We start from the raw sequence: 18,196 nt of genomic DNA, 5'->3' as shown, positions 1-18,196 counted from the left end.
CTTCGTCAACACTACGCGCGCCAAAATTTAGATTTGTCACTATCGTCCTTCAAATAAACACACTCCAATCGTTTCAAATGCTATTCAATCGGTTCTTTCACAGTTTTGTTTTCTTGGCACTCTCCTCCCTTTTCTGCCTACTTCTTTCTAATCATGCAACTGCCAATCATCGTCCATTTCACTTTGATAACACTTGTTTTGGTCATTCTTGTGTCGGTTCATTCTCTCATTTTTGTGTTGCTTACACGTCTCTAAGCTTTATAATAATTTTTTGTTGCAGAAAATTACCAACGAGATGTCGTCGACTGCTGAAGAAATGGCTGCCGCATTCGAGCAAACCGGAGGACCGGTCAGTGCAATGCATATATTGTATTTAAACTGAATAATTTCAATTTTAGGATCTCACCACTGGAAGCGGAAAGCGCACCAAGTCTGACAGAGTGGAGCACAAGCACGCATCTCAGCCAGGAGGGGACACTCGCAAGGTTGTTCAAACCGCCAGCAACGGAGAGGCAAAGAGAAAAGAGAAGTGGTGCGTTAATATGCTACCGTGTTTGCGGACCATGTTCCTATTTTTGATTTTTCAGAATCATTCTTCATGTGACTGCCCGACACTATTTCTCTATTCCACCACCGACTGCCCACTGATTCATGTTTTTTACCTTGTTTCTCGTTTCTTCATTATTTTTAACCGTATTGTGTAAATTTAAAATTTGTAAAGTACCCACCGGCTAGGCTGTCTAGCAATCGATTTTTTTTTGTATTTTATTGTAAATTCCCGAGTAATTTTCTTCACATCCCGTTTTTGTTCACATCAAATAAATATTTGTTTTGTGAGAATTATTTTTTAGAAGAAGAAATCAATACAATTACTTCATTGCGGCCTAACGTTTAATTCGTCACAAGCTCTATACTTACTCAATTCTAAACATTTAAATTCTGACATATAGCGGTAATTTCAGGAAAAAAATGTCGCGTCCGCTAGGATTTATTGGATACGAATTTGGAGATGACGAAATGTTCGTCCAACAAATGATCGAAAAGAAATCAAACGCAGAACAGGCGAAAATGCTTGGTTGGTATTATATTGTAGAAAAGAAAGATTCTTCGAATTTTAAATATTTTCAGAACAACAGAAAAAGATGCTCGAATGCACCGAAACAATGCCAGAAGAAAGTGAGCCAGTTCCAATGAAATGTCTCGATTTTGAAGAAGCATTTCAAAGCGAATCAGTATCAAAAGGTTACGAATCGCCATACAAGAATATTTCGTTTCTCAAGGAAGATGCTGTGACTGTTAATAGTTCGTATTCATATTGTTCCATATTCATTTCAATTTTTAACTTTCAGCAATGAGCCACTGCCCAGCCGACGATATCGCCAAGCTCATCCGAAACATTCAAAACTCGGTGTACACTCTTGGAATCGAAGAAGCTCGCCAGTGCCGACGTGGAAAGTTGCTCAACGTGCTGAAACCCACTGGCTCGGCTTCTCCGAGATATTTGCAGCCAACACCACCGAAAAATGTAGCGGAAGAAACGACAGGAAGCCAGTGAATTGAATAGTGGTCTATCAAAAAATAATGATCTCATCATTCATTAACATTCACATGAATAAACTTGATTACTAACAGAGCACAATTAGAAAGTTGGCAAATCACATAATCTCACAGTGAGAGTTTAAAAAACGAGGCTGGCAAAGTTTAAGGCAATTTTTGAAATTTATAAATATAAACGTTTCTACAAATTGTTGGCAATCCATTCGAGAGCTTCCGGCAATCCTTCTCCTTTCACAGCACAACATCCATTTATCTGCCATTTCCGAGCACCTCGTAATGTCTGGAGACCGAGTTGTGTGGATACTTCTGCTGGATTCATTGCTCCGGGCAGATCCTGTTTGTTGGCCAAAACCAGAATATGAGCACGAGCAAGATCTTCATGTTGAAGCATATTGTGCAGTTGTTCTTTCATAATTGGAATCCTAGTGGTGTCGGAACTGTCAATAACTGAAAATAATTTTAATTTTAATATCATTTACTAAAAGTTATTCATACCAACTATAACAACATCTGTTTGAACATAATAAGTACTCCAAGACTTTCGTAGACTCTCCTGCCCGCCAATATCCCAGATCACAAAATCTAAATTTCGATACGAAACTTCTTCGACGTTGCTTCCAATTGTTGGCTTCGTTTCAACTTGATCTTTTGTCACACTGAATTATAATTTTTTTTTTGGATTAGAAATTATTTCTAAATTTTTAAAAGTTATTTAATGTGTTTTTTTTCTGAAATTAACTCACTAATTATATAAAATCGTCGTTTTCCCTGCATTATCGAGACCGACTACAATAATCTTGTACTCTGAAAATTCCTTTTTTTTTCAAACTTGAAATTAATAAAATATTTCTTACTTTTACCAATCCACCAACTTTGGAACAGTTTTGCCATAATGAGACCCATTTTTATGAAATCTACAAAGTTTCAATTTTTATTCATCTGTTTTGTTAATTTTTTTTTTGAATTATCCAGCAAGTACCCAAGGTGGCGACCAAATTCCGATTTAATCTTCAAGATAAAAACACTGAGTTTAAATTTTGCACATTTATTCTTTTTTTGGGGGGACTTGGTTTTTTCTCAGGTCTAATTATTTTTACAAAAAAGGGGAGTATTTCTGGAAATCACAACACACGAAAATAGACGAATAGCATATGAAGATTTGGGATAATTGAATACAAAAGTGTAGAGTGAGAGGTGATTGAGAGAGAGAGAGAAGAGATAACATTGCTTGGGGTAATAATTTGAAACAACCTGGGTCAACAGCTCAAATCCTATCAGAGAGAAGAGGGATTCCCCAGTGTGATCTTTCGGAGGAGTGTGGAGTTTTCAAAGGAAAATAAAAATAAACGCAATGCTAATTACATACGAGTTGAATGGATTGAGAAAAGAATAAATGATAGAAGAGGAATATTTGGAAAAGTGAAACAGAGATGGGGAGAAAAGAGAAATTGTGATTTTGGATAATATCAGCTCTAATCAGTAACTTTGATAACAAGTATTACCGTACTTTTTTCTATTGGTCTCGAGGATGCAGATTAAATAAAAGGAAATGATTATAATGAATAACTACTTTTAAAACAAAATGATTGATAGTAGAGTTCCATTATGCAGGGGAAAAATGGGTTAAATGAGGGGATGGGAATATATAATGGAACAAGAAATATGATGATACATAAGTTTGAATAAAAAAGAACGGGAAGATACATATTTATTTTTAGGGTTTAGCGGTGCAACATCATATTCGTGCCCAGCAAATCGCGGAATGACTTGTCCAGACATCTAAAAAGAAAGTATACACGTTGTCAAGATTCTATTCGGGATTAGAAAAGATTCTATCGCCGATGGAAACTGAGAAAAATTTCCATTCTCCGCGATTACTTTTGGAAAGAAATATGATTTCATTCCTGAAAAAGAGAACAAAACGAAGAAATTTCAACCAGCTTGTAAAATCAAATATTTGAACATTTTTTTGCCATTAGCTGATTTTGCAATTTATTTCAGTTATTTCAAACGAATAAATTACCTTTTCAGTGTAGCATAATCAATAATAATCTGCGTATCCCCGCTTCGTGAAACCATTTCGATTTTTTCCTGCGATCCACAATCCAATTTATTGAGGCACTGTACAATATGTGCCATATCTAACCAAGCTTTTCCTTGGTCCGTAACTTGATGGAATACGTAATCTCTGAACAATTTCAGCATAAAGCGATCTCCAGTCTCTGACCATGCATCATCTGTTCCGTGTCTGAAAATACTATTTATTTTTAATATCTTGCACATGAGAATACTAATCCTTACTCTACTCTTTCAAGAACAGTATTCATTTTTGCAACAAGCCGGAAGAGCCGTCCATTTTCCATTTCTCTGCTCAATTCTGCTTCCAGAACATCCGTTTTTGCCTGCATATTTTCCATAACAGTGAAAAAACGGCCTCCAATCATTGGCATTATTTCATTTATTGTCTTTCGAGTACTATTGTTGTGTAGAAAACTGGAAATAAATATATAAATCTATAATCAGTCTATAATTGTAATAGATATATACCCAATAACGTTTCGCAAATCCATTGAATAAGTATCCTCAATAAACTTTTTCAATTGTTGATAAAGATCCTTCCTCCATCCATTTGCGCGCCCAGTTGCCAATGCCACAATTAAATTTCCAAACATATTAAGATCCTCATTTTGTTGCTGTTGGATGGTTGTTGGATCGGGATCCAGTACATCTTGAATACCACAAAATGAGATCATTATCTTATTTCCGTAAGTTATGATTTTATTCAAATCAAGTGTTCGACACGCGAGTCCACTCGAGTGAATTGCGCGCAATGCGGCAGCGATTTGAATTATATAACTCCAAATTAGTGTTTCGTGAGCGCCAGTTCCAGAAATTGGCATGGAAACATTCATTGGTGATGATATACGGAAACCATCTGGAAATTACATATTTATTTAAATGTTCAATAAAATATTCTTTGAACGAACTGTTAGGATCGAAGAATGTGCCGCTCTTGGTATCAAAATGTTTCTCCATGAGGGTTCCAGCGAGTGGATAATAGTCGTAAGCGAATATTAGAGCTGAAAATAAATTCAATTTAAAAAAGAAAAAATTGAAAAAAAAAACCTACAAGAATCATCAAATGCCCGACAATTAATAAGAACTTCACGAAGAGGAACCACATTTCCATGTACTAATTTCTTCCACTGTTCTACGAGATGAGTTTGTTTTCCAGGATGTTGAATTCGATTTCCTGAAAATTTATAAAAAAATAAATATCGTCTCCGCGTAAGTTTAAAGGCACACGGTGGTTCTCAGAGTGGGTCTCGCCACGATCTCAGTCACAGTAGTTGCTACAGGTTCTAAATTTTACAGATCCGCTGAATAAAATTTAAAAGTTTTAAATCAGCACATCGAGAGCCAGATTTGTACGAAATTTTTCTGGAATTCCAGTTTTTGACAAAAATGTCGACCTTTTCGGCTTTTTTTGTGCATTTCAGAATTTGAAATTTCATAAAATTTATTTTCTGCATCAAATCAACAAATGTATAAAATTTGTCGCCTGTTGTGACCACTATGACTAAGATCGTGACGAGACCCACTTTGAAAACCAGCGTGTGCCTTTAAACTGAAATGTCAAATTTTCTGCGAAATCACAATAAACAGAGAATAATTTTAAAACAAACCATGTATTCTTCTCAGACAATAATAATTTCCATCGCGACACGAGAATGCTTTATACGTCGTTTGAGATTGTATTCCTGCAATTTCCAAAGGAACCAAATTGGAAAAATGTTCGACGGAATGTGGAATATCTCCTATAATAGCGGAATCTGCTTTTGTATCGTATGCTAATTGTCGATTGATCAGCTCCATTCGAATTTCTGGAGATATAAATTGTGTCTGCAGGTTTGCGTTTGCTTTCCCTCGAAATCGTGCCATATGAGAAATTGGAAGGGGTGCATTATATCCAAATGCTCCGGGAGTATTCTGGAACTTTTTGGAATTGTGAAACTTTTTAAAAATTATCTAAGATCAAAAACTCATTTTTGGATTAATATATTATATATATTTAAAAAGCTCCCAAAAGACCAAATTTTAGCTACAATTTCCGTCTTGTTAAGAAATTCGATCTTTTCGGTGATTTTCATTTAAATAAAGCAATTTTTGAACGGTTATTCCTCCTTTAAGACGAATTGCGAAGCATACCACAAGAATGCTTCCATCAGGTGCCTCTGCTTCAGTATACTGCTCATCATCTGGCCCAGCTTCCGTTGGCTCTGTATAAAAATACGTCGTTCCTCCACGATTCTCTAGTTGATATCGATCGTAAGCTGATTGCTGCAGAGTAGGTGGCTGTTGTGCCATCTGTGGTGATTGATGGTGATGAGATGCACGATGATTCATATGTTGGCCTGGACCGAACGTCGGTGGCCCGTTAATTTGTCCGAAAGGTATCATTTGATGAGGTACGTCGTGAATTGATAGCTGAGCAAACTGATTCACCATTGGAGGTGGAGCTGCTACCTGAGCAGGTTGTGGCTGCTGATGCTTTGGAACGAATACGGGCGCCTAAATTAATAAAATTAAGACTAATAAAAATAAAATACGCTCACATTTACGTTTATGGGAGTACCTGGTCCGAATGATGGTCCTGAAAACATGAATAATGATTGTTCAATGTTTCTATTAGATTTTTTGCGAAAAAATATTTCAATGATTAAGCGAAGCAATTTACCTTGTCGGTTATTATTGGCGAGGTACTGATTGAGCCGCGAGCCTGCAGGCAACTGATGTGGATGCACCGCGTTGTTAGGACCACTATCATAATGGTACCCTTCACCCGGTTGCATTCTGCGGTTCTGAAAATATTAAAACCAATGATGGAAAAGAATTTATTCGGGATAAGGATTTTTGACAAACGGACATATGGCATATCCTAATGTGAGCAGAGGAGCTGTGGTCGGAGCAACCGACCGCACCGGCTCACTTCTGCTGTGATTCGGCTCGGCGCCACGAAAAGAGTAAGAGAGACGTGACGACGGCAATAGATGAATCGAAATCTATGGATGCAAGAAACCTCTTTTCAAATCATTCGAACGGTTAGAATTGTGCAAACACGGCGACGCACAAACGCACATATCGTGGGGACACGTGAACGATGGCCGACTTGAGAAGAGGAAGAATAACAGACGGCGGGAGAGACGAGGAAAGGGCACAAAACTGAGATGATGGTGGTCGCAGGCGCTGAGCGTGATCTCTTCTGTTCTATTTCAGACACCACGGGATTGTATTCAACAACATTTTGTTGTTTCTACTGATCGGATGGGATGATTGTAATTAACCACTATTTATGTTTCTCACGAATTGTGACACTAAATGTGAAAACCAATAGAAAACATAATCGTATTTCTTCAAATCTGATATTAAACGGGTAGTTCTAATTATGAAAATATTGCCCCACGACGAAGAATTAATATTAATAATATTTCTTATTTTTCACCTGCACAGACACTATAGTTATCGATGATCCCAGTTTTATTTGGTCTAAAAATAAAATTTGAACTTCTGAGGGATTGTTGAGCGACATTGATATGGAAGAAGCGCTATCGATAAAAATTTCTATCGTTCCATGACAACCAATCACATGTTCAAATGACTGAATGCCAAAGAAAACCTCGAAAGCGAACCGGTTTTTCTTCCGGTGACCGTTTAGATTTTTATAAAATCTTTTAGTTAGCTGAAAATGAAATTTATTGCAGCTCCGTGAGAAAAATAATCAGATATACGCAGAAATGACTGAGGGACGATACGAAAATGCGAAGAATCTGCCTTGCAAGAGGACAGATGTCGGTACTCAACACGTACCCAACACAGTCTCCTATAGGATTGACAATTTATCTTCAGAGCAGACCGGAATAATATTAACAACAAAAAGCTAAACTTAAAAACCGAAACGAAAGCAATTCAAACTTAAAATGAAAACTAAAATAAAAAGCAAAAACCGAATGCTGAAAAAAAAATTGTCTACCGTACACCTACAGTAAGATTCTGCATATTTGCGTGACAGTGTTTGCACATGTTTATTCGAAAAATGTCATTGTTTTTTTTTCGTTTTTACTTTTTTCGCCAATCATTTAGCTTTACCCTAGATTTTCATTCTTATTTTGTTTTCCAAATCAATCAATAAACAATAAATTTTGTGAAAATTTACCTGCAAACCTCCATTAAAATTTGCAAACCCGGCAAACTGTCACAGAGAGAATGAAAAATTGATTGAAAATAATAAAACTGCTTGGCCAGTTTGAACCGATTTTAACAATTAAGCTTAATTTTTTTGAAGTATTTGCATACACACCATGCAGTTTTTTTTTAAAGTTTTACCGTAAATCCCTACTGAGCTAATAAATTAAAAAATTTCGATTAAAACAAGCATTTATCACGAGTTCTAAACTGATATGAGACATATTTAATTTATTCCGATTCACTTCAACTGATGAAAACTTTTGTTCAAATTCTCAAATATATTTCAATCGTATCACATTTTTTTTCGGCAGCTGCAGCGAATTTTTCCTTTCATGAGCCATGGGCAACGGCTTAATTACACCAACAGCCGTTGTCGGTGTTTGGATGTATTGCCCTAAATGACCGCCCGTACGTTGTCCTCTCCATGCAACGACGCTGAATATTCTTCTGCTCTCACACTCGTATACTAGTTGTGGTTGAGGCGCCTCGATGGACAGCATGAGAGAGAGTGTATCCTATAATAAGACGTAGACAGACGCGCTCTAGCAAATTCTTTACCGCAGCACTCCACAGCGTTCGTCAGTCCGCCTTGTTTCACGTTGTCGATTGCAGACACAATGCCCCTCATTTTCTATTCACTTCTCATTGTATTCTATCTGTATGTGCATAGTAACTTGTTTTACAGCGAGTAATCTCAAAAATCGATATATTTTTCCTTTTCATAATATTGTTCTGTTACCTTGGTACCCTCATTATTATTTTTTGAATTTAGGTAACCATGGTGAACCGGAAATGGATGTATATATTCATTCAGTTTTTACTGGTATCATCAATTAGAAGTGATGATGATGTATTTGAAGACGATGAAGAGGAAGTAACCAAAGGTAGTGATGATAAGGAAGAATTCGTACCATCTCTCTTCGTTGCTCCTAAGCTTTCTGACAAGTCTACACCAAATTTCTTCGATTATTTCCCAGTTGGATCTAAAATTGGTCTAACTTGGATCAAAAGTCTTGCCAAGAAAGATGACGTCGACTCTGATATTGCAAAATACAATGGAGAGTGGAGCATCGGAGCCCCAACAAAAGTATCGATTGAAGGCGACCTCGGATTAATTGTGAAAACAAAGGTTTGTTTTGAAATATTTTTTTTACAATGCTAAACGGCCTTTTAGTTTTATACGTTTGTAATTATAGAACCTTAAGTTTCTATATAGTATTTCTAAGGCCAAAATAAAAATAATAATTACTTCACCCTTTTCGTTTTGACTCGTAAGTGGAAAGGATTTATAATTGGTACAAATAATTTAAAATCTGTAATCGACTTTTCTAATTAATAAAATTTCAGGCACGCCATCATGCAATTGCTGCCAAACTCAATACTCCGTTTGCATTTGATGCGAATACTTTCGTTGTTCAGTAAGTTAATATTTGTTGAACTTTTTCGTATGATTCGTGTTTCAGATATGACATCAAGTTTGAGGAAGGTCAAGAATGTGGAGGAGGGTATCTCAAGCTTTTGAGCGAAGGAGCTGAAAAAGATCTTGCCAATTTCCAAGATAAGACCGCTTATACAATTATGTTCGGACCTGACAAGTGCGGAGCCACTGGAAAAGTTCACTTAATTTTCCGTTATAAAAATCCAATTAACGGAACTATTTCTGAATATCATGCCAATCAGCCAACAACGATTGGATCAACTTACTGGGATGATCATAATACACATTTATTCACACTTGTTGTCAAACCGACTGGTGAATATTCAGTTAGTGTAGATGGAAAGAGTTTATATTATGGAAACATGATGAGTGTAAGTTAATGAAGATTTTCTTTAAATATAGTAAAATCAACTTTTCAGGATGTCACTCCAGCTCTTACTCCACCAAAACAGATCTTCGATGAGACCGATTTAAAGCCTGTTGACTGGGATGAACGAGAGAATATTGAAGACGAAAGTGCTGTAAAGCCAGACGATTGGGATGAAAATGAACCACAAAGTGTGGTTGATGAAGCTGCCACAAAACCATACGACTGGAATGAAGAAGAAAACGAATTGATTGCTGATCCAGAAGCAAAGAAGCCACAAGATTGGGATGAGGATATGGATGGATCATGGGAAGCTCCTCTAATTGACAATCCAGCTTGTAAAGGACTCAGTGGATGTGGAACATGGAAGGCACCGACTATTAAGAATCCTAAATATAAGGTAATTTTTTAAAATATGATTTATTTAAGTCTTTCATGGCATTCGATTATCTATATAATTTGAGAAGAAATTCTTAAATTATAACAAAAAATAGAGTTCAATACTCTTGATTTCTTCACCGAATGCCTATAAAACCTAGATCGACTTCTTCACCCTTTTCGTGCTCATCCACGGGCGACGAGGATTTAAAGTTGATACAATTATACAATTCTAGAAATTTCAGACAAACTTCGGAATTTTTTAAATTTTACTAATTTTCTTTGTTTTCAGGGAAAATGGATTCGACCAAAAATTTCAAATCCGGCGTTCAAGGGAAAATGGACAGCTCGACTTATCGATAATCCAAACTACTTCGAGCCCAAGCCATTTGCCGGACTTGCTCCAATTACTGCTGTCGGAATCGAAATGTGGACAATGAGCGAAAATATCTTATTTGGTAGGAAATTTAACATCATCGTGAGTTTGAAATATGAAAATTAAATTTTCAGATAATATCCTCATCACATCATCAGAAGAAGACTCGTCTGATGTAGCTAAACAAACATTTTACGTTAAGCAAAAAGAAGAATATCGTCTCGCTGCAGCCACTGGAAATGGAAATGGTTTCTTCCAGCAAATTATCGACGCAACAAATGAAAAACCATGGTTGTGGGCAGTTTATATTCTTTGCGTTCTTCTTCCTCTTGTTGCTATCGGAGTATTTTGCTTCGGAAAACAATCGAAACCAACTCCAAACTTTGCGAAAAAGTCTGATGCTTACTCAGCCGATGATGACAGAGTTCCGAACTTGGTCGATGATGACGAAGAAGAAATTATTGGAGATGAGGAAGACGATGTGAATCAGCCTGGACCATCCGGTTCCCAGAGCAATCCAGAACCGCAAGACGAGGAAGAAAATGCCGAACAACAATCTGCGAATTCCTCGCAATCCAGTGCAGCTGAAGAAGAGGATGACGAGCATGTTGTTCCAGAAAATGAGCCAGTGAAGCCAACTGAAGAATTTGCCAAAAAGAGCCCGAAAAATACCGGAGGGGCGAAGCGTCGCACAGCTCGCCGAGGGGATTGATCACGAGATAAAATTCAAAATTACAAAATTACAATTCGTTTTTTCATTGTTTCTTCCAATTTATTCCCCTCAATTACCTACTTGCAGTTGTGAGTCTTTCGACCGGTTTTTAGATGAGTTTAACACTTCCCAAAGCTATATTGCTCGAAATCTCTTGAGGATCTTATGCCACACCTTCAAACTGTTTTGTTTTGTCATATGAATTTAATATTATAGCCAGGTTTACATAATTGAAATTTATAATTTATAGATCGCATAAAACCAAAATAACAAATGCAATTATTTGGGTGAGGCTACCCAGATTTGAGGGTGAGACTCTCAGGATTTTTGGTAGTTTATAATTTATAGATAGCATAAAAACAAGGTAACAAATGCGATTATGAAAAATAACAACAACGAAAATAGATAAATATCATTCAGTTTTAGAAGTTTCAATTTCTTTCAACAATTGATTCCTCTCTTTGTTCTCCTTTTTCCTTTGCTCTGTGTTAGGCTTCATCCATTTATTTCCTTCATTTGTCTTTCGATTGCCCTTCTTCTCGCCTTTTTTGTCTGCTTTTCCACCATGTGAGGTACGAATCACCGGAAGGAATGCGATGTCTTTGTCAGATGAACATTGCATACTGAAAAGTAATTTTCAAAGTGAGAACTTTTCAGAAATCAGAATCAAATGAAACCTCATGCAACTGTATTCTCCAGGAAATGGATCACGGGAAATGACAATGAAAATGACAGGAACTTCAACAGTGACTCGAATACTGAAAAACAAACATTTAATTTATTTTCAAAAATTCAAAGATAAGATGATATACTCTCTAGGTCCTTCTTGTAGACATTTCCATAACACAATTCTCTTTGAACAAACGACACGTGTCCATTGGTAAAGGGGTTCCTATAATTTCAAAATTTTGGTTTTCGTTCAAAAAAAAGCATAGTTTCTAACTTCAAATTGTTGTTTGAACACTTCTACACATGAAACTGCCTTCTCAGTTGCTCCATTTGTTGACTTAAACACAACAAATCGATTACAATCCGGACTTTCTGTGAAATAATCACGAACGTGTCCATTGATTTTTGTGAATTTACTCGATTTGCTGACGAGCATTATCTTGGCATCTGCAGTGTTGTATGGAGCAGGAAATGGATTTGGTGGCTCTTCGATTGTTTCATCTGCAGGCACGTAGTTGTCCATTCTTGAAAAAAAGAATTAATAATAATTTCAAAGTTACTGGGTCTCGTAGCGATAAAATGTGCTCATGTTATGGTCTCGACGCGTTTGAAATTTTAAAGCTACCGTACCCAAAAATATTTCGCTCAATTTTCCACAAATTCAATTCAATAAAATTTTTAGCTTATGAAAATTTATGACAGTGATTAGCTGAAATTTCTTTTTTTTTTTAAATTTATATAAAATATCACAAAAATCCTTACGGGTGCGGTAGCTGTATCGTGTCGAGACCGGCTCACACGGTTTCGCAACTGTGTAATACCTAAAAGCATTTCAAATGGGTCTCGCAGCGAGAATGAGCGTTTATATTATCCAAATGCGACATTTTGCCCCAAAATTACGGTAACCGGTCTCGCCACGATACATTTTTGTAGAATGACAAGATTGAGAGCCTTTAAAGAGTACTGTAATTCCCAAATCTTAATTTTTGCGGGATTTTCATTGATTTTTTAAACAGTTTCTCTTAAGTAAAATCGTATCTGTTTTTCCGTTTTAATTTTAGTTTTTCATTTAAAAAAAAAGAACACTCCACAGCGACGAGGACCTGGAGAGTGCAGTACTCTTTAAAGGAGCGCAAGACTAGAAAGCAATCACCGTTTTTCGCGGCGAGACCCACCCGTAAAAATCACTACGTCTTTCTTAGAAAATTTAAAAATTACGGTATGTAAATATGCAGTTCTTTCTCGCGAAAATATTTTTAAAATCATATAAATATTGAAAACTGATAACCTAGACAGTTTTGTAAAGAAAAAAAAAATTAAGTACATAAAAAACAATCATTATGTTTCATTTCGAAAATAAAAAATCTTCCCGTCACTTAATACAGAGATAACAATATAATAAATATATTCATACAACAATTTGAAAATGAATCAATAAGATCGACAACTGAGATCATCAGAATACGATGAATTTAGAGATCGGCGACCATCAGTCTCTTCGCTTCCAATTTCCAAACTTCTGTACAGTGGATAACGAATATGATCGAGGCGACATTCTGGAAGAAGCTCAAATTATTTTTGAATTAAAAAATATTTTCTCCACATCAAATTTAAAAAATTTCAAAATATAAAAAAAAGAGAACTTACGGTCAAGAAAAATGAGCAGATTGTTTTGAAATTGCTGATAGAATTTTTCAGCACCGACTGCATCTCCATTTACACAAGCATTTGATGCCTGGGAAACACTTCCAACCATCTGGAAGATTATATTTTAAATCTAGTTATTTGAATAATTTTTTTGAAAGAAAAGATCACTTACAAGACGAATGATTCTACCAGTAGTTCCTGCATTTGATTTCAGCATCAAAGCTCCAGCAACGTCACGAATAAATTTCCGATGTGCACGATAACAGACATTTAAGAGTTCATGCGAACTTCGTTGGTCAGGTTTGCTTTTGAAATCTAAGGTTTTCTGAAAATAATTAGATTTTTAAATAAATATTGAATATGAATTCTAACCATAAATGCCTCATATGATTGTTCAATGAGTGTGAGCATATTCTTTCGGATTGCAAAAATCGTAGTATTCATATGAAAGAATGCGTATCGAAGACGTGGCTCACGAGTTAATGTCTCAGAATTTCGAGTTTCCAAAACTTCATTGAGTGCTGTGTGAAGCATTCGGAGTACTGTGAACACTTGGGAATAAATGTCAGTAACACTTTTCGACACAAAAACATTTAATGGTTCTGGCGGAGTGACGACTAGAAGGGAATCTTCATTTGTACCTGAAATTAAATGTTTCTTTCTCGAAACAAAAAAATTTAGAAAAAATTACTTCGTTCATTATAACCGATGGTTCTGAGAAATACTGGATCATATCCTTGTTTCAACATTTTCTCTCGTTCCAGAGTATCAAGCACATATCGATTTCTGTAAATTTTTGGATTGAATTTTTTGTTGAATAATTGGATCAAAAACTTAAAAAAAACTTTATTATTACTCAATCGCGAAATTTTACAGTAACCTGGTCTTGACACGATAATTTTTGCTAAGTATAAAATAGGCGTATTCCTTTAAAGAGTACTATAATTTTAAACTTTCGTTGCAGTTTAATTTGCGTCTTTGTAATACAACATTTTGTTTAGTTTTTTAAAAATTAGTTTTTTTTTCAATTTGCAACAAAATTTTTTCGAATCTTAATTTTTAAATAATCTTCTCTGGGGCCCATATCTTGAAAATTGGTTTATGATTATTTTTTGATCTCTTAAATTTACACGCATTTTCTAAGATCTTGACATAGAAAATTGAACCAGAAAACTCACAAAAAAGTTGAATGTCGCATGTGAATATATGCAGAAGTGAAGAAAAGTTTTAAGAACTCAAAAAATTTGATTGATTTCTCCAAAACTATTTGTGAGTATTTCTCAACAAGCGTCGTAGTTGGAATTTGTTCGAGAAGTTTATTGATGCAAATTGTCAACTCTTCAGACTCTTCTGTTACTGAGTTAACATCCACTCTATCTAATATTTTCTGAATAATTATCTCGAATTCAGGAGTTTTTGCAAACAATTCCAACTCTTCAGCGTCTTGAATATCTGACTTTGCGAATGTTTTTTCATCCAACTTCTGACTTTTGCTCTTCTTATCATTAACAAAAAATTGATAACCAATTATAAGATCTGCAACTCGATTTGCAAGATCTTCATCAATACACAATGAAGATTCCATTTGTAAAGGATTCAGGCGTTGCCAAATTGAAGGATCTTTGATAAGCTTGGCATCTCCGGCGTCAGTGAGGAGCTCCATAAGTTCAGCATCGGGAGTGGTGAGCATTTCAGCCAGTTTACTGAAAAATGTCATCAATATATTAATTTTAAATGAAAATTGAAATTGAAAAAACCCTACTTCACAATGAATCGAATTAATTCAACATTCAGCCTTCTCCACATTCGTTTCGCATAAAATTGAGGAGCTGATTGAGATCCAGTGAACGACATTTCATTGAGACGGATAGGCTGAAAAATTATAAAAAATATTTTATCCTCTTTGAAGAAAATTATAGAAATTATGAGCAGTTGTAGTGATTTTCTGGTGGATTTCTATCAACTTTTCAGCTTTCATAAAAGTTTTTTTACTCCAGGGGGATCGCCTTTTCACTGTAATTGTAAATATATAAACACTTTTTTTGTCAAACTTTAATCGAAAATACATGAAAATTTCAATTTTTAGTTTTTTAACAGTAAAATCAAATAAAAATACGAAGGAATTTCTCGGGGAAAAAAATGATAGAAATTTCCAGTTTACCTATTTTTCCAATAAAATCACCTGGGAGTTGCAATTTTTACTCGTTTTACAGTAAAAGTGGCATTTTTAGCATTTTTATCCGGAAAAAACAATGTAAATTGGTATTTTCTTCATTTTTTGTATAAAATCAAACAGAATTATTGGTGTTTGAAGCAAATCCCACATTTACAAAACTTTTTACAAAACTCACACTGTAATCATTAATATTCCCAACAACTTGTATCATTTCCCTGATAACGTGATAATGTGCGCTAACGATTTCAAATATGTCATCACAAATCTGAAATCGACATGAGGCATCGTGGATGTTCAATTTGGGCAGATTTCTGGAAATTTTGAATTTAATCAATAATTTATATAATGATAATATAAATTTAATTTAATTTTTTGTCAGTACTCACTCAACGATCGATTGAAAATTGTAGGATGTACTTGCTGACTCGTCAAATATATATTCAAAATATTCGAAGAAAATCTGCTGTTCATCAATTAAATATTTCTGCATCATAAGCCGAATCGAATTGTCAGTTCCAGTTACAAAAATATTTTTTAACTTTTGTATGGCTTCTGCCAGTTGATTCGCTATGAATATATGCTTTTGAAGAATAATTCGAGTTGTTGTCAGATTCCATTCTTGAACTCGACACGGCCTGGATTGATAAAAATGATAATCTCCATCGATTTGAAATAAATCTGAACTGATTCCTCGATGCATATCAAGTAGATTTCTGTAGAATCCCTGATTGTCAAGATGAAAAAATTCGATTGATTGGCCTTCTCGAGCACTTAAAATGAGCTCTTCACATGAGAGAATAGATCTGAATTCCCGTGAAATCAATCCCCAATCATCAACTGGATATACATTCGCTGTATTGTTTGCTGAAATTTCATAGTGTTATTTTAAAAAACATTTTTAGTATTTCTTACGTGGTGATATCTCATCTTTTTCTGCCACTTTGCGTGTTCTCAGTGCTGGAGAAATATCCCATGCTAATTGTGGAATGTTATTTCGTACAATTGGTTTTGAATATAATCTGTATTTATATTCACCATCGATTCGTACCATCTGTAATTTGAATTAATTTATTCTGGGATTGAAAAATATAAAAATGAGCAGTTTTCTAGAAGATTTCTCGAGAAAAACCTTACAAAATTTGTGAAAATAAAAATTTACCAATTTTTGGGACAACGAGACTTCTTTCAAGCTATTCTCAAAATCCTCATCTGACAACCGGGAAGTTGCGACCAGCACAAAATAGTGGAGAGCATCATCCTGTTCTTCCAGCTGATCTAAAAATATTTAAACTCAAACAAAAATTGCTTTAAACTATAGATGTATACCTAGGACTTCAGAGACAACCGGGCGAAATGCTTCTAGCTTTAGAGTAACCAGCCGTTCATTCAAATCATCCGTCAATTCGTGAGCTGTCAACTGAAATTTTGAATTGAGCTCCAAGATGTTTCTTTTGAAGAATTGTCAAACCTACAGGATTCCCGTTTGAGTCTCGTAAGGGCTGATTTTTATTGATCAGATAGAGACACTCCAAATCTGATATTGTTTGGCACTGTTGCACATTTTGTTCCCCATGTATTAGAAAGCTTAATGTGCTTAGCATTTCTGAAAAAAACAATTTAAAAAGGATTCAGTTTTATTGAAATTAGAAAAAAAAACAGTGGCAATTGAAAAAACAACAAAAAAACATTAGGAGGAGTTTAGTAGAGCACGCCTGCATCACACTTTATGGAACATCAGTCTCAGTAGAAATGAATCCACCATTATGACTAAGTTTTTAGAGTATTAGTTGCCATTTATATAAAGTTTTTTAAAAATATTTTATGCTACTGTAAATTTTGTATTGTTTGAATTTAAATTTATAAAATTTACATCTTTACTCATAGTTCTCGACTATTGAATATTAGAACATGCACTTCTACGGAACATTTTTTCCATTGTTTCCATAGAGCCTGTAAAAACCATTTTTTGTGAAAAAACTTGTTGCTTTCAAAAATAAATAAACTTTCATCAAAGTTCTATTCTGATTCTCTGAAATAATTTTTCATTAATTTACACTTTGTTGTTCGATCTTTTGTGACCTTCATTGGCTAAGAAATGTCCCGATTTTTGTATTTAAAAACCACTTCCGGCATTAACCTGCTTCAAAATCAGCGATCAAGGAATTTCTCAGTTTTGCCGCATGTTGTCGTCGCCATGTTGCGTGCGTTCATCGTGTAAATAATCACCGAGAATACGATCTATCTCTCTCTTATGATCCCACCCATAAATCTGTCTCCGACAATCATTTGATTTGTCTGAAAATTTACGACCTTTCTCTACAATTAGTTTAGGCAGTCACGTTGACGCAATCTCACACGCATACCCACTCAAGATATGAAAAAAGTCGACGGTCGCACTCGTTTTATAGTTCTGATCTCAGCGTTTTCAATCTGCGTCTCCGAGCCTCTCGGTCATATATATGTATTCCGTGTCTTCCAGTTCGGAAGTCTTTTTCTCTTGTCTTATGGTCAACTTATGACTGATTATATTTAGTCACGTGTCGATTTTAGCGCATGCGTTGATCAGAGAAAACTAGAGAGATCAGTCGTTTACCGTCATTTTGATGCATTATATCTTTTATTTTCTCCCT

The 18,196-nt window shown here is 35.2% G+C and overlaps 7 protein-coding genes and 3 non-coding genes across 12 annotated transcripts; 5 read left to right on the top strand and 5 right to left on the bottom strand.

Moving 5' to 3' along the window:
• The first annotated feature begins 280 nt into the window (after window positions 1-280).
• ZK632.9 (uncharacterized protein) lies at window positions 281-836 on the top strand. The gene is made up of 3 exons (NM_066779.7): window positions 281-349; window positions 399-532; window positions 588-836. Coding segments are annotated over exons 1-3 (189 nt in total). The 5' UTR covers window positions 281-295; the 3' UTR covers window positions 589-836.
• A 126-nt stretch (window positions 837-962) lies between these two features.
• lin-52 lies at window positions 963-1,630 on the top strand (the record flags this gene model as incomplete). 2 transcript variants are annotated; one of them, NM_001268104.2, is made up of 3 exons in its annotated part: window positions 963-1,075; window positions 1,129-1,302; window positions 1,350-1,630. In NM_001268104.2, the coding sequence occupies 3 exons, from the start codon at window positions 970-972 to the stop codon at window positions 1,553-1,555; spliced, it is 486 nt and encodes a 161-aa protein (NP_001255033.1). The 2 variants fall into 2 exon arrangements, with proteins under 2 accessions (NP_001255033.1, NP_001255034.1); NM_001268105.3 differs by lacking the exon at window positions 963-1,075 and having other exon boundaries at window positions 1,143-1,302; window positions 1,350-1,555.
• Window positions 1,581-2,471, bottom strand: arl-5 (ADP-ribosylation factor-like protein 5). Its single transcript, NM_001392182.1, has 4 exons — window positions 2,412-2,471; window positions 2,301-2,361; window positions 2,053-2,213; window positions 1,581-2,004 (listed from the first exon to the last, which is right to left on the bottom strand). The coding sequence occupies exons 1-4, from the start codon at window positions 2,458-2,460 to the stop codon at window positions 1,739-1,741; spliced, it is 537 nt and encodes a 178-aa protein (NP_001379051.1). The 5' UTR covers window positions 2,461-2,471; the 3' UTR covers window positions 1,581-1,738.
• A 115-nt stretch (window positions 2,472-2,586) lies between these two features.
• On the bottom strand, window positions 2,587-6,419 carry panl-3 (PAN2-PAN3 deadenylation complex subunit PAN3). The gene is made up of 10 exons (NM_066776.9): window positions 6,296-6,419; window positions 6,174-6,211; window positions 5,767-6,129; window positions 5,244-5,547; window positions 4,688-4,810; window positions 4,545-4,637; window positions 4,105-4,492; window positions 3,859-4,050; window positions 3,581-3,805; window positions 2,587-3,336 (listed from the first exon to the last, which is right to left on the bottom strand). The coding sequence occupies exons 1-10, from the start codon at window positions 6,408-6,410 to the stop codon at window positions 3,279-3,281; spliced, it is 1,899 nt and encodes a 632-aa protein (NP_499177.3). The 5' UTR covers window positions 6,411-6,419; the 3' UTR covers window positions 2,587-3,278.
• Window positions 6,420-8,233: 1,814 nt separating this feature from the next.
• Window positions 8,234-8,310, top strand: ZK632.16. Its single transcript, NR_052644.1, has one exon. It is a non-coding gene; the product is annotated as an Unclassified non-coding RNA ZK632.16 (non-coding RNA).
• Window positions 8,311-8,575: 265 nt separating this feature from the next.
• Window positions 8,576-11,349, top strand: cnx-1 (Calnexin; the record flags this gene model as incomplete). Of its 2 annotated transcripts, NM_066775.7 has the most annotated exons (6): window positions 8,576-8,932; window positions 9,151-9,221; window positions 9,267-9,612; window positions 9,661-10,008; window positions 10,279-10,444; window positions 10,497-11,349. In NM_066775.7, the coding sequence occupies 6 exons, from the start codon at window positions 8,582-8,584 to the stop codon at window positions 11,072-11,074; spliced, it is 1,860 nt and encodes a 619-aa protein (NP_499176.1). The 2 variants fall into 2 exon arrangements, with proteins under 2 accessions (NP_499176.1, NP_001293601.1); NM_001306672.3 differs by lacking the exons at window positions 8,576-8,932; window positions 9,151-9,221 and having other exon boundaries at window positions 9,382-9,612; window positions 10,497-11,074.
• Window positions 10,088-10,207, top strand: ZK632.18. Its single transcript, NR_101845.1, has one exon. It is a non-coding gene; the product is annotated as a small nucleolar RNA ZK632.18 (small nucleolar RNA).
• Window positions 11,301-12,267, bottom strand: ZK632.14 (DNA/RNA-binding protein Alba-like domain-containing protein). The gene is made up of 4 exons (NM_001027842.4): window positions 12,018-12,267; window positions 11,887-11,966; window positions 11,752-11,832; window positions 11,301-11,697 (listed from the first exon to the last, which is right to left on the bottom strand). Exons 1-4 carry the CDS (start codon window positions 12,264-12,266, stop codon window positions 11,487-11,489), a joined length of 621 nt encoding a protein of 206 aa, NP_001023013.1. The 5' UTR covers window position 12,267; the 3' UTR covers window positions 11,301-11,486.
• An 804-nt stretch (window positions 12,268-13,071) lies between these two features.
• On the bottom strand, window positions 13,072-17,169 carry gtap-2 (Gamma-Tubulin Associating Protein). The gene is made up of 13 exons (NM_066774.9): window positions 17,039-17,169; window positions 16,893-16,983; window positions 16,726-16,841; window positions 16,479-16,617; window positions 15,953-16,430; window positions 15,742-15,877; window positions 15,153-15,262; window positions 14,569-15,093; window positions 14,082-14,176; window positions 13,763-14,031; window positions 13,563-13,715; window positions 13,391-13,499; window positions 13,072-13,299 (listed from the first exon to the last, which is right to left on the bottom strand). Exons 1-13 carry the CDS (start codon window positions 17,165-17,167, stop codon window positions 13,175-13,177), a joined length of 2,475 nt encoding a protein of 824 aa, NP_499175.1. The 5' UTR covers window positions 17,168-17,169; the 3' UTR covers window positions 13,072-13,174.
• Window positions 17,170-17,929: 760 nt separating this feature from the next.
• On the bottom strand, window positions 17,930-18,147 carry ZK632.17. Its single transcript, NR_052643.1, has one exon. It is a non-coding gene; the product is annotated as an Unclassified non-coding RNA ZK632.17 (non-coding RNA).
• Between the last annotated feature and the right edge of the window lie 49 nt (window positions 18,148-18,196).

The sequence above is a fragment of the Caenorhabditis elegans genome, chromosome III (genome assembly GCF_000002985.6).
Source record: "Caenorhabditis elegans chromosome III".
In the NCBI taxonomy this organism is placed as follows: Eukaryota; Metazoa; Nematoda; class Chromadorea; order Rhabditida; family Rhabditidae; genus Caenorhabditis; species Caenorhabditis elegans.
Note: the sequence above shows the minus strand (reverse complement) of the source record. Positions and strands in the feature narration are given on the sequence as shown.

Coding starts and splice junctions, on each gene's coding strand:
- ZK632.9 (NM_066779.7), top strand. CDS start 296: ATGTCGTCGACTGCTGAAGAAATGGCTGCCGCATTCGAGCAAACCGGA. Junction 350..398: donor TCGAGCAAACCGGAGGACCG/GTCAGTGCAATG, acceptor TTTCAATTTTAG/GATCTCACCACTGGAAGCGG.
- arl-5 (NM_001392182.1), bottom strand. CDS start 2,460: ATGGGTCTCATTATGGCAAAACTGTTCCAAAGTTGGTGGATTGGTAAA. Junction 2,362..2,411: donor AAGTTGGTGGATTGGTAAAA/GTAAGAAATATT, acceptor AGGAATTTTCAG/AGTACAAGATTATTGTAGTC. Junction 2,214..2,300: donor ACGACGATTTTATATAATTA/GTGAGTTAATTT, acceptor ATTATAATTCAG/TGTGACAAAAGATCAAGTTG.
- panl-3 (NM_066776.9), bottom strand. CDS start 6,410: ATGCAACCGGGTGAAGGGTACCATTATGATAGTGGTCCTAACAACGCG. Junction 6,130..6,173: donor GTACTCCCATAAACGTAAAT/GTGAGCGTATTT, acceptor TTATTAATTTAG/GCGCCCGTATTCGTTCCAAA. Junction 4,811..5,243: donor TTGTCTGAGAAGAATACATG/GTTTGTTTTAAA, acceptor ATAAATTTTCAG/GAAATCGAATTCAACATCCT.
- ZK632.14 (NM_001027842.4), bottom strand. CDS start 12,266: ATGGACAACTACGTGCCTGCAGATGAAACAATCGAAGAGCCACCAAAT. Junction 11,967..12,017: donor TGTTCAAACAACAATTTGAA/GTTAGAAACTAT, acceptor TTGAAATTATAG/GAACCCCTTTACCAATGGAC. Junction 11,833..11,886: donor CTACAAGAAGGACCTAGAGA/GTATATCATCTT, acceptor TTTGTTTTTCAG/TATTCGAGTCACTGTTGAAG.
- gtap-2 (NM_066774.9), bottom strand. CDS start 17,167: ATGCTAAGCACATTAAGCTTTCTAATACATGGGGAACAAAATGTGCAA. Junction 16,842..16,892: donor GGTTGTCTCTGAAGTCCTAG/GTATACATCTAT, acceptor AAATATTTTTAG/ATCAGCTGGAAGAACAGGAT. Junction 13,716..13,762: donor AATCATATGAGGCATTTATG/GTTAGAATTCAT, acceptor AATTATTTTCAG/AAAACCTTAGATTTCAAAAG.